A 14,527-nucleotide genomic window follows, 5' to 3' on the forward strand; every position below is an offset into this window, starting at 1 on the left:
CACTTTGACGCATTTTTCGTTGTTCGTTTTGATATTGAAAGGGTCGTTTCTCATGGAGCCGCTGAAACTGTTGCTTAGAATCGTGTAATTCATAGTTGAGGCGACAATTTATGGTATGACAATGGTATAACGGTTTTGTGAATTGCCCATCTCTCTCTCTCTCTCTTTATCTCTCTCTCCCTTATTAGCGTTCTTATTTGATCGGCAGCTGCTGTCAGTTCGACACGCTTTGATAATAATAATAATAATAATAATAATAATCTCAGTAGATGAAACTTATTCACATGGACAAGCACACAGTGGCCATTGACTTGAAATTCAAGCTTCTAAAGAATAATAATAATAATAATAATAATAATAATAATAATAATAATAATAATACTAATGTTGGTGATGCTGCTGGTGTTATTGTGTCTTTTTTTTTTTTTACTTTCGGAGATGTAATTTGAAAGTAATTTCACTGACTATTTATTATGCAAGATTTCACACTACACCGTCGTTCCCTTCTCCCAGCTCACCTATTTTTTCCTATTTGCGAAAAGATTCGGTTCCCCGTTTCTCATTTCCATTCATCCTCCTTTTTTTTTTTAATTCATCCTACCCTCTCTCTCTCTGTTTCCCTGCGTTGAACCGTCCCGCTATTTCACTTTATCCAGTTTTTTTCCTGTCTCCTGTCTGTCTTATTATTGTTTCTTTTAATCCTCTTTACTCTTCTCATTCTCTTCCTTGTCTCTGTGACTCTTCTTTAGCCCTTTCATTCGTTTCCTTCAATACTTTTGTTTGGTATCAGGGTTTAGCTGCGCTCTATGCACCTCCTTCATCGACCCTTGCTGCTTCTTTCCATCGTTTTTGCTATTCTCCTTTTCTTCTTATTCCTCCTCCTTTTCGTCATCCTCATCCTCCTCCTTTTCGTCATCCTCATCCTCCTCGTTTTCGTCATCCTCATCCTCCTCCTTTTCGTCATCCTCATCCTCCTCGTTTTCATCATCCTCATCCTCGTTTTCGTCATCCTCATCCCCCTCCTTTTCGTCATCCTCATCCTCCTCCTTTTCGTCATCCTCATCCTCCTCCTTTTCGTCATTCTCATCCTCCTCCTTTTCGTCATTCTCATCTCCCTCCTTTTCGTCATCCTCATCCCCCCCTCCTTTTCGTCGTCCTCATCCTCCTCCTTTTCGTCATTCTCATCCTCCTCCTTTTCGTCATTCTCATCCCCCTCCTTTTCGTCATCCTCATCCCCCTCCTTTTCGTCATTCTCATCCCCCTCCTTTTCGTCATCCTCATCCTCCTAATTTTCGTATCCTCATCCTCCTCCTCCTCCTCCTCCTCCTTTAGCCCTTTCATTCGTTTCATTCAATACTTGTTTTTGTTATCAGGGTTTATCTCCACTCTTATTTACTTCCTTCATCGACCCCTGCTGTTTTATTCTATCGTTTTTGCTATTCTCATTTTCCTCCTTCTCTCTTCCTCCTTCTCCTCTTCCTCCTTCTCCTCCTCAACCAGTAAGTCTCCCCCTTCCCCCAACCCGTCTAGAAGCAGACAGATCCCTCTCCCGATGGTCTGGACACGTACATCCGGTCCTCCTCCTGTCACTTCCTCCTCACGCACTTCCTACATCCTGTAGTTTTCCTCCTCCTCCTCCTCCTCCTCCTCCTCCTCCTCCTCCTCCTCCTCCTCCTTCTTCTTCTTCTTCTTCTGTGCCTCCTCCCGGGAGAAGTAGTGACGGTTTTTTTTTTTATTTACGTTTTAGTTTTCTTCTTTATCTTATGGTTTGATATTTTTGGCGTTTGTTTTTTAATTTGGCTAATTTGGTGTCTTCATTATTTTCAGACTTTGTTTTTCAATTTATGTCGTTTTGTGTACTTGAATTTTTCTTGTCTAAACATATATATATATATATATATATATATATATATATATATATATATATATGTATATATATATATAACTGTATATATATATATATATATATATATATATATATATATATATATATATATATATAATTTATTAAATTATTTTTCATTTTTAAGTTATATCCATTTTTCTTATTTCACATTTCTCCTTCAATATATGTATATATATATATATATATATATATATATATATATATATATATATATATATATATTTATGTGTATATACTGTATATATATAATTTATTGAATTATATTTAATTTTCAGTTATGTCGATTTTCTTATTTAATTTTTTTCCTTCAGCACGTTCGCTAGCTCTCTCCCCTTAACAGTGTTTCATGGTAGCCTAGGTCCTTAATCCTGTTCATGCAGTTACTGTACGAGAGAGAGAGAGAGAGAGAGAGAGAGAGATTAAGTTTTTTTTGTCATTCATTCCGTGTTGACTTTGTTACTAAGAAAGACTGCGAGTTGGTTGCGTCACCTCTTATGATGGTAGACGGAATGGATTTCGAGGAAAATAGAAACAAGTGAAAAATGCGCCGATGTTTCTTCGGCGCAATCAGGTTTTCTGTACAACCGCTACAGCGTATAACCAAGGCCGCCGAAAATACATATACCTTTCGGTGATTCGGTATAATGCTGTATGAGCCGGGGCCCATGAATCTTTAACCACGGATCGGTGGTGGCCTTTTCTATAGCGGTGCCAGACGCACGATCATGGCTAACTTTAACCTTAAATAAAATACAAACTACTGAGGCTAGAGGGCTGCAATGTGGTATGTCTGATGATTGGAGGGTGGATGACCAACATCCTAATTTGCAGCCCTCTTAGTAGTTTTTAAGTTCTGAGGGCGGACAGGAAAAATGCGGACGGACAGACGAATAGCCATATCTCAAAAGCTTTCTTTTACAGAAAACTAAAAATGAGGAAATTGTGCACACTTATTAGGTATCGAAATATCCGAGCAGTACAAAACCTTTAGAGATACACTGTCGAACTTTAAACCTCCTGGAAGCAAGTAAGTTTTCCGTTTAAAAATCAAATTGCGCAGGCGCAAAGGTATACATTAAGGTTTCCAGAACGGGCACCCCTCCAGGGTGGTCCTCATTCACACGTGTCGGGTCATCTAAATACGTGTTGAAAGGCTTCTTTTTTGCTATTACAAAAACACAAAAGTATAGAGACATGGATTAGAAATATACACATTTTCAACTTTTTTATTGTTTTATATTTCCGCTCTCACCAGCACTCAGAAATATTTTTCGAATATATTGACTTGACAGCAAGTGCAAAATATCTCTCTCCTAATGAAAATGATATATTTCGAATATGTGCTCTGTACGTGAATGCAAGTGTAAAATATCTCTCTTGCTAATGAAAAATCAAATACAGTTTCATTTCTCCCAGCAAAAATATTTGCATCAATTCCAGTCACTGTTAAATTTGAGAAATTCTGAGAATAAAAGGTTCAGTAAGTGGTGCAGACCTGGGCGGGCGAGGGGGATACATTTGAATTCTAAATGTCAAAAGTTTCGATAAAAACTTGTGGCCTAAATTTTGACAACCCGGCACATGCATTTTCGGTGGAAACTGACCCAGAGTTTTATGGTTAAGGCACTGAAACACTTACTAGCGCTTTGTCGCTATCAGGACGTATGCGCCTTTCCATTTTATGATCATACTCAAAGCTTTTGCAGTGAAATATGAACCTTAAAGTTTGTTTATATTTAAAAGGAAATTTCTTTAGTCTCTTTCAGTTACTCTATAATTTATGTACATGCACTATATTAAAATTTGTATATATATCTTAAAGCGTATCTAAATAATCACATCTACAAGAAACAAAAAGATATTTTAAAATAAGCCTACACACTTCTTATGCAAAATATAGCCTTGCATTTATAACGTGTCGTCACACACTCAGTTTTGAACCCATAAAACTACACTCACCCACAGAATAGTTATAAGAATACTTCCAAATCTCAATGCACACGCATTACAGTCTTACAAATGCATGCATACTTGAAATGGTTAAGCATGTGGGCTAATTAAAGTTAAATTCATTCATGGGCCTGACCGCAGCTGATCCATTCAGACCAAGGTAACACATCGCTCTTAAAAGTCAGCTTTTTCCTCTTAAATATCATATTACAGGTCTTTTTTATCTTAAATATCCGATTACAGGTCTTTTGCTCCTAAATATCCCATTACAGGTCTTTTTACTCTTAAATAGCATATCATAGGTCTTTTTACGCTCTTAAATATCCCATTACAGGTCTTTTTACTCTTAAATATCCCATTACAGGCCTCTTTGCTCTTAAATGTTCTATTACAGGCCTTTTTGCTCTTAAATATCCCATTACAGGTTTTTTTACTCTTAAATATCCCATCACAGGTCTTTTTACTCTCTTAAATATCCCATTACAGGTCATTTTGCTCTTAAATATCCCATTACAGGACTTTTTGCTCTTAAATATTAAATATCCCATTACAGGCCTTTTTGCTCTTAAATATCCCATTACAGGTCTTTTTGCTCTTAAATATCCCATTACAGGTCTTTTTGCGCTTAAATATCCCATTACAGGTCTTTTTGCGCTTAAATATCCCATTACAGGTCATTTTGCGTTTAAATATCACATTACCGGTCTTTTTGCTCTTCATGTCCCATTACAGGTCTTTTTTGCTCTTAAATATCCCACTACAGGTATTGTTGCACTTAAATATCCCATTACAGGTCTTTTTGCTCTTAAATATCCCATTAGAGGTCTTTTGCTCTTAAATATCCCATTACAGGTCTTTTTTGTGATTAAATATCCCATTACAGGTCTTTTTGCTCTTAAATATCCCATTAGAGGTCTTTTGCTCTTATATATCCCATTACAGGTGTTTTTGCTCATCATATCCCATTACAGGTCTTTTTGCTCTTAAATATCATGTTACAGGTCTTTTTGCTCTTCAATATCCCATTACAGGTCTTTTTGCTCTTAAATATCCCATTACAGGTCTTTTTGCTCTTCATACCCCATTACAGGTCTTTTTGCTCTTAAATATCCCACTACAGGTCTTTTTGCTCTTCAATATCCATTACAGGTCTTTTTGCTCTTAGATATCCCATTACAGGTCTTTTGCACTTAAATATCCCATTACAGGTCTTTTTGCTCTTAAATATCCTATTACAGGTCTTTTGCTCTTAAATATCCCATTACAGGTCTTTTTGCGCTTAAATATCCCATTACAGGTCTTTTTGCTCTTCATATCCCATTACAGGTCTTTTTGCTCTTAAATATCCTTTGCAGGTCTTTTTGGTCTTAAATATCCCATTACAGGTCTCTTTGCTCTTAAATATCTCATTACAGGTCTTGTTGCTCTTAAATATCCCATTACAAGTCTTTTTGCTCTTAAATATCATGTTACAGGTCTTTTTGCTCTTAAATATCCCATTACAGGTCTCTTTGCTCTTAAATATCCCAGTACGGGTCTTTTTGCTCTTAAATATCCTATTACTGATCTTTTTGTTCTTAAATATCCCATTACAGGTCTCTTTACTCTTAAATATCCCATTGCGGGTCTTTTTGCTCTTAAATATCCCATTACGGGTCTTTTTGCTCTTAAATATCCCATTACAGGTCTCTTTGCTCTTAAATATCCTATTACGGGTCTTTTTGCTCTTAAATATCCTATTACAGGTCTTTTTGGTCTTAAATATCCTATTACAGATCTTTTTTTTTGCTCTTAAATATCCTATTACAGGTCGGGGTCTGTCATGAAGTGAAATAATGAGTGCTGCTTCTTGAACGGAATTCCATCTCTTAAAACAGCGACGTGAGGCTAGGGGGCTGCACTTTGGTACGTTTGATGATTGGAGGGTGGATGATCAACATACCAATTTGCAGCCCTCTAGCCTCAGTAGTTTTTAAGACCTGAAGGCGGACAGAAAAAAGCACGGACGGACAGACAAAGCCAGCACAATAGTTTTCTCTTATAGAAAACTAAAAAAAGAAAAAAAGTTGAGTGAAGTACTTTTTGGAACACAAAAGGAATGATTAATATTAGTTCACTTCCGTCGCTAACATTTGTTAGATATCTACAAGTAAGTTATCAAACTCATAAGCTGTTTAAACTTAAAAAAGTCTTCACACTTAGAACACGAGCTATCTATGCTGAGTGATAACGTCAGTTTTTCCTGTAATTTGAGAAATGCTCTTATTCCGGGAAAATTTCAGTACAGGACAATGAAATAAGGAGGATTTGGCCATCAAACTTTTTCGTGCTGCAGAGCGGTAAAAACTAACGGCCGCGAGAATGAGCATAATGGAACAAAGGAAGGGAAGGGAAAAGGAGTAATAATTCTCATTTGTCACTTCTAAATTACGCAAGATTAAAAATTTACGTGCTAATGTTATTCAGGCTGCGATTTTTGTGCATAGAGAGAAATATAATAAAATGATAAAAGAAAAAGAAAACAGAGGAACTGGCAGTTAAAGGAAATAAAGACACGCAGTCACAATAATTTCAGACAGCCAACCGTGCAAGCAGAGAAGCAAACAGACACAAAAAGTGCAAGCTTGAACTTCACATTGAATAACAAAGCACGGGCTCAAAAGTTGCGTTCAGCGGTAGTAGCGCACAGGTAACTTAAAACTACTGCATATAAAAAAAATATTTAAAAATAGAAAAATTCTCTTGTTTGTTGTAACAAATAAAGAAAGAGAGAGAAAAAAAAATCTTGAAATTCTTAAAAATAAAGAATCTCTTGTGTGTTGTAACAAATAAAGCAAGAGAGAGAAAAAGCTGAAAGTTTTAAAATAAAGCTCTCGTGTGTTGTAACAAATAAAGCAAGAGAGAAAAAGCTGAAAGTTTAAAAATAAAGCTCTCGTGTGTTGCAAATAAAGCAAGAGAGAAAAAGCTGAAAGTTTAAAAATAAAGAAGCTCTCGTGTGTTGTAACAAATAAAGCAAGAGAAAAAAGCTGAAAGTTTAAAAATAAAGCTCTTGTGTGTTGTAACAAATAAAGCAGAGAGAAAAAAGCTGAAAGTTTAAAAATAAAGAAGCTCTCGTGTGTTGTAACAAATAAAGCAAGAGAAGAAAATGAAAGTTTAAAAATAAAGAAGCTCTCGTGTGTTGTAACAAATAAAGCAAGAGAGAAAAAGCTGAAAGTTTAAAAATAAAGAAGCTCTTGTGTTTGTAACAAAATAAAGCAAGAGAGAAAAAGCTGAAAGTTTAAAAATAAAGAAGCTCTCGTGTGTTGTAACAAATAAAGCAAGAGAGAAAAAGCTGAAAGTTTAAAAATAAAAAGCTCTCGTGTGTTGTAACAAATAAAGCAAGAGAGAAAAAAAGCTGAAAGTTTAAAATAAAGAAGCTCTTGTGTGTTGTAACAAATAAAGCAAGAGAGAAAAAAGCTGAAAGTTTAAAAATAAAGAAGCTCATCGTGTTGTAACAAATAAAAGCAAGAGAGAGAAAAAGCTGAAAGTTTAAAAATAAAAAAGAAGCTCTTGTGTGTTGTAACAAATAAAGCAAGAGAGAGAAAAAGCTGAAAGTTTAAAAATAAAGAAGCTCTCGTGTGTTGTAACAAATAAAGCAAGAGAAAAAGCTGAAAGTTTAAAAATAAAGAAGCTCTCGTGTGTTGTTTAACAAATAAAGCAAGAGAGAGAAAAAGCTGAAAGTTTAAAAATAAAGCTCTTGTGTGTTGTAACAAATAAAGCAAGAGAGAAAAAAAAAGCTGAAAGTTTAAAAATAAAAAAAGCTCTTGTGTGTTGTAACAAATAAAGCAAAGAGAGAAAAAAACTGAAAGTTTAAAATAAAGAAGCTCTCGTGTGTTGTAACAAATAAAGCAAGAGAGAAAAGCTGAAAGTTTAAAAATAAAAAAAGCTCTCGTGTGTTGTAACAAATAAAGCAAGAGAAAAAAGCTGAAAGTTTAAAAATAAAGCTCTTGTGTGTTGTAACAAATAAAGCAAGAGAGAAAAAACTGAAAGTTTAAAAATAAAAAGCTCTCGTGTTTGTAACAAATAAAGCAAGAGAGAGAAAAAGCTGAAAGTTTAAAAATAAAGCTCTTGTGTGTTGTAACAAATAAAGCAAGAGAAAAAACTGAAAGTTTAAAAAAAAAAGCTCGTGTTGTAACAAATAAAGCAAGAGAGAAAAAAAGGAAAGTTTAAAAATAAAGAAGCTCTCGTGTGTTGTAACAAATAAAGCAAGAGAGAAAAGAAAAGTTTAAAAATAAAGAAGCTCTCGTGTGTTGTAACAAATAAAGCAAGAGAAAAAAAAAAGCTGAAAGTTTAAAAATAAAGCTCTCGTGTGTTGTAACAAATAAAGCAAGAGAGAAAAAAGCTGAAAGTTTAAAAATAAAGAAGCTCTCGTGTGTTGTAACAAATAAAGCAAGAGAGAGAAAAAAGCTGAAAGTTTAAAAATAAAGAAGCTCTTGTGTGTTGTAACAAATAAAGCAAGAGAGAGAAAAAAGCTGAAAGTTTAAAAATAAAAAAGCTCTCGTGTGTTGTAACAAATAAAGCAAGAGAGAGAAAAGCTGAAAGTTTAAAAATAAAGAAGCTCTCGTGTGTTGTAACAAATAAAGCAAGAGAGAGAAAAAAGCTGAAAGTTTAAAAATAAAGCTCTTGTGTGTTGTAACAAATAAAGCAAGAGAAAAAAACTGAAAGTTTAAAAAAAAGCTCTCGTGTTTGTAACAAATAAAGCAAGAGAAAAAAGCTGAAAAGTTTAAAAATAAAGCTCTCGTGTGTTGTAAACAAAATAAAGCAAGAGAAAAAAAAAGCTGAAGTTTAAAAATAAAAAGCTCTTGTGTGTTGTAACAAATAAAGCAAGAGAGAAAAAAAGCGAAAGTTTAAAAATAAAGAAGCTCTCGTGTGTTGTAACAAATAAAGCAAGAGAGAAAAGCTGAAAGTTTAAAAAAAAAGCTCTCGTGTGTTGTAACAAATAAAGCAAGAGAGAGAAAAAAGCTGAAAGTTTAAAAATAAAGAAGCTCTCGTGTGTTGTAACAAATAAAGCAAGAGAGAGAAAAAAGCTGAAAGTTTAAAAATAAAGAAGCTCTCGTGTGTTGTAACAAATAAAGCAAGAGAGAAAAAGCTGAAAGTTTAAAAATAAAAGCTCTCGTGTGTTGTAACAAATAAAGCAAGAGAGAAAAAAAGCTGAAAGTTTTAAAATAAAGAAGCTCTCGTGTGTTGTAACAAATAAAGCAAGAGAGAGAAAAAGCTGAAAGTTTTAAAATAAAGAATCTCTCGTGTGTTGTAACAAATAAAGCAAGAGAGAGAAAAAAGCTGAAAGTTTTAAAATAAAGAAGCTCTCGTGTGTTGTAACAAATAAAGCAAGAGAGAGAAAAAAGCTGAAAGTTTTAAAATAAAGAAGCTCTCGTGTGTTGTAACAAATAAAGCAAGAGAGAGAGAAGACAAAACTTGAAATGTTTAAAAATAAAAAAGCTTTTGTGTGTTGTAACAAATAAAGCAAGGGAGAGAGAGCAGAAAAAACTTAAAATGTTTAAATATAAAAAATCCCTCGTGTTTGTAACAAATAAAGCAAGAGAGAGAGAGAGAGAGAGAATTTTTTTGTGCTTTACTGTCGTCGAAATTGTGGTAAAAAAAAATGCCGAAGGCTCATATTATTTTGGCCACTTGCTGCCTCTATTTATGGCTTTCAAAGACCCGCTCTGCATAATTTTCGACATTCCTCGGGTGCCGTAAAATGTAATACATTTGGCCATAAATTATATTTCAAGGTTTAGCGTACCGTGTATCTCATCATTAGTACAGTGTCGTACACGCAAGTGCATTCTGAGGTACACGGACACAAAGAGGTGTGCATGCTAATGTCCACGCGACGGAATATCTATCTGTCTATCTGTCTATCTATCTATCTATCTGTCTATATATAATATATACACATATATATATTATATATATCCATATATATGTTAATATATATATTAATAATATATATATATATATATATATATATATATATATATATATATATATATATATATATATATACATAAATACATACATACACACACACACACACACACACATATATATATATATATATATATATATATATATATATATATATATATATATACATATATATATATGTATTCTCTAGCGTGAACATGGACAGAACACCCCTTTGTCTCCACGTACCTCGGAATGCATTTGCATGTACAACAATGTGCTAATGATGTGATACAATGTACACTAAACCCTGAAATAATATTTGAGGGCCAAATGCAGAACATTTCACGGCACCCACCAGGGGAATGTCAAAAATTATACAGAGCGACTCTTTGAGAGCCATAAATAGAGTCGGCGAGTGGCCAAAATGTAACTCATGAGCGGTTTTTTTTTTTTTTTTTACTACGATTTCGGCGAGAGCACGGCACTCGAGTTTTTTTTTTTTTTTCCTGGTGCTTTCTTTGTTACAATAGACGAGAGCTTAATTGTAACTGTTTTCAATGTTTTTCATGTAGCAGTTTTAAGTTACTTGTGTTGTGCTACTGCACAGAATATATTTCTGTATATGTATATACTGTATATATATATATATATATATATATATATATATATATATATATATATATATATATATATATTATAATAGACATATTAATGTATATATATATATATATATATATATATATTTTTTGACTCACCAGGATCGAACCCAGGTCTTTCAATTGAAAAGACAGGACCGCTACCAACCAAGCCACACAAGCCAGCGGTTCGATCTGATGTGAGCTTTCAGAAATTATCTCTGTTCCACACACGTGATTGTGGGTTGATTATTTCCATTATATATATATATATATATATATATATATATATATATATATATATATATATATACATATGTATGTATATATATATATTTATTTACTGATTGATTGATTTATATCATCAAAGGTTATTTTTAATGCGTGTCGCTCACCACATCACGCCGCGTTCATCGGAAGCCAAAGCGTAGCCGAATTCCGTCCGCGACCTGAATTCCCGGCATCTCCTTGAGTGAACACTCTTACCGGAAAGACAAAACAAAGGACACGCACTTTCATTCTCTGAAACGCAATCCACCTCTTTCATTTACTCGATGTTGTTAATGTTATAAATTCTATTTCTCTTGGAAGGGTTAGGTTGGCTGCTTAGTATCCGGTGCAAGTGCCCTTGATATGGTTCGTGCGACCCTTCTTACTTTCTCTAGGAGGATTTAACTGGCTCAGTGTCTCGTGGTTGGGTGAGTCAGTTCTACGGAAGAACTCGTTAGGAGTTTGGTTCTGTATAGGCTGTGGAATTTGAGGGGTTCTTTTGTCGTTTCTTTTTCTACTTTTATTTTTACTACTGTTGTTTCTTTCGTCATTGCGACTAAGAATGGGCTGCCTTAGTAGCAGTAATAGTAGGAGGAAGAGAAGTAATAAGAAATGAATGTATCGTGATTATTGGTGTTGCTTGGCGTGGTTGAGAGATGGTGGTGCAGATGTACTCTTTTGTTCCTTTGCCGTTTATTTATCTAAATTATATATATATATATATATATATATATATATATATATATATATATATATATATATATATATATATATATATATATATATATATATATATATATATAATGTATATAATATGTATTTATATATATCTATATATATTACATATATATATATATATATATATCTATATATATATCTATATGTATGTGTGTGTATGTATACACACACATATTGTATATATATATATATATATATATATATATATATATATATATATAAATAATGAGATATATTTATGATGAGATGGTTATATTGAGATCATGTATAGATAACTATGATGTTTTGCGAGAGAGAAGTAAAAAATGATAACATTATATGACAATACAAAAAAAAAAGTTTTACTTCCCCATATGCTGGACGGCATAAAAAAAAACAAACATTAAAATGCAATATGGCGTGCAACGCCCAAAGAAATACTGTATAAATAGATACATAGAATAAAAGATAAAAAGGCGGATATGGAGAGTGGTAGCAACTGGCGAACAAACAAACAAACAGCAACAAATTGCAAGGCGTGAGGGCAGAGATCTAGGGTCTGGGGAATGCCCAAAGTAGCAAGTAGGAGGAAGTGCCGTTGTAAGGGTAGAACAATATCGCCTGATGAATGACGATCACGCAACCTTTTTATCAATGAACGACTCTACAACCGATCTGTTGTGGGAGTGCCGTTGACTGCCGGTTTCTATTAGGCGTTGCGCTGGTATACGATGTTCGTAATTTATTATTATTATTATTATTATTATTATTATTATTATTTGCTGACAACCGGTTTCTATTAAGGCTTTGTGTAGGTATACGATGTTCGTAATTTATTATTATTATTATTATTATTATTATTATTATTATTATTATCATCATTATCATTATTATTATTATTATTATTATTTGCTGGCAACCGGTTTCTATTAAGGCTTTGTGTAAGTATACGATGTTCGTAATTTATTATTATTATTATTATTATTATTATTATTATTATTATTATTATTATTATTATTATTATTATTATTATTATTATATCATCTAACTACCAGTTTCTATTAGGCGTTGTGTTGGTATACGATGTTCGTAATTTATTATTATTATTATTATTATTATTATTATTATTATTATTATTATTATTATTCGCTGACTACCAGTTTTTATTAGGCGTTGTGTTAGTATACGATGTTCGTAATTTGTTATTATTATTATTATTATTATTATTATTATTATTATTATTATTATTATTATTATTATTATTCGCTGACTACCAGTTTGTATTAGGCCTTGTGTTGGTATACGGTGTTCGTAATTAATTAATAATAATAATAATAATAATAATAATAATAATTATTATTATTATTATTATTATTATTATTATTATTATTATTATTATTATTATTGGAGAACAAACCCACAGTTATGTATGGGTACAAATATATTTCAAAATCAATCTGTATTGAGATTGAAAAGGAGAATCGAACCGATTCCCGAAAGCTCTCTGTATGGATTTATTTTTGAATACATTTGCAACCATACATAACTGTGTATTTCTTTCTCGTTTTCAAGACTCATGCTGCTGCGAGCAATTATTATTATTATTATTATTATTATTATTATTATTATTTGTGGGTAGTAGACGCTTTTTCAAACATGTACTGTTGAATGTTATTGCTGCAGTGTCCAAGAGAAATCAGTTATTGTTATTATATGTTAAACAGTATATATGTTCTTATAGAGCAAGTCTTGCAGCCTTTCAGTGAATAAATCAAACAACAGTTATGATTAATTTCTAGAATAAGTAACTACGTGAATAGGTAAATGAAAACTAGAAAGAAAGTAACCGATCAGGGAAAGAATTAAGTTGGCCTCATCCAATTTTCTCGTTCCACGGGAGCAATTACTCATCTTGATCAATTAATTTCAGCTGCCCCGTATAAATAAATACCTTGACACAAAAGAAAGTAAAATTGCGGTACATTTTTTAGTTTTCTGTAAAAGAAAATATTGTGCCGGCTTTGTCTGTCCGTCCGCACTTTTGCCTGTAAGCACTTTTTCTGTCCGCCCTCAGATCTTAAAAACTACTGAGGCTAGAGGGCTGAAAATTGGTATGTTGATCATCCACCCGCCAATCATCAAACATACCAAATTGCAGCCCTCTAGCCTCAGTAGTTTTTATTATTGTGTAAGGTTAAAGTTACAGACAATCATGCTTCTGGCAACGATGTAGGATAGGCCACCAACGGGCTTTGGTTAAAGTTTCATAGGCCGCGGCTCATGCAGCATTATACCGAGACCACCGATAGAGAAAACTCGATTGGGCCCAAGAAACTTCAGCGCAATTTTTACTTGTTTTTTATTGTAGTATCCTTATGATTTTAAAAACTCGCTGTTCATCCCTCATCTTGCGTAAACACCTGATTTTATGAAATTAGCAGTGCCATAAATTGTAATGATAACCTGCTTTACCTTACTTCACAACTAATTCACCCAATTTATTATCATGATAAGAAAAAGTAGTTACATACACGTTTTATGAAAGGAAGAAAATAGAAGTACTCGTCTATTTTATCGCTGAAATATTTGACGTTTACATGCGTCGGTAGGAGGGTCGTATGAATTACGCCCCGTAATGTATTGACGGTGATATATTGGAATGTGAATCACTGAGGAACACAGTGAATGTGAACGGCAGATCCGGTTACTGGGGGCTGGGGGTGTTGGGGGGGGGGGTGGCGAAAGCGGAAGCGATGAACCAATGATTTGTTCCAAGTTCCCTTAATGACCCTCAGAGGCCGTTCCCCATAACTCAGGCGTTCGCACTTGTTTCATCGAATGCCTCACTTCCTGTCATTACTAGTCCTCTGCGATCTCTCCACCCACAGGTCTATTGGAGTAGCAGGTTCTCTTTTGTAAGCCTTGTCGTGCTGATTGTGAGGGTATGACGTATTGACTGAATAGTATGCTTCCGCAAACTGGTATAGTTTGTTTCAACTTTGGCGATGTGGAACAAAAACGTAACTGCGTGCCTACAGTTCTATTATGGCTTCATTCGTCGCAAGCGGTTCTGCCTCATTTTTATTTTTGTTCCTCG

General features: G+C 33.6%; 1 protein-coding gene across 1 annotated transcript in view; it reads right to left on the reverse strand.

The window, feature by feature from the left end:
• Nucleotides 1-869: 869 nt before the first annotated feature.
• The window catches only part of LOC136844305 (high mobility group nucleosome-binding domain-containing protein 5-like), a 24,794-nt gene continuing 11,136 nt past the window's right edge, over nucleotides 870-14,527 (reverse strand). Inside the window, exons 2-3 of the mRNA XM_067113279.1 lie at nucleotides 1,606-1,701; nucleotides 870-1,144 (exon numbers count right to left, since the gene is read on the reverse strand). Of these exons, the coding sequence (XP_066969380.1) occupies nucleotides 870-1,144; nucleotides 1,606-1,701 (371 nt within the window). The remainder of the gene's footprint in view (nucleotides 1,145-1,605; nucleotides 1,702-14,527) is intronic.

The sequence above is a fragment of the Macrobrachium rosenbergii genome, chromosome 12, assembly GCF_040412425.1.
Source record: "Macrobrachium rosenbergii isolate ZJJX-2024 chromosome 12, ASM4041242v1, whole genome shotgun sequence".
In the NCBI taxonomy this organism is placed as follows: domain Eukaryota; kingdom Metazoa; phylum Arthropoda; class Malacostraca; order Decapoda; family Palaemonidae; genus Macrobrachium; species Macrobrachium rosenbergii.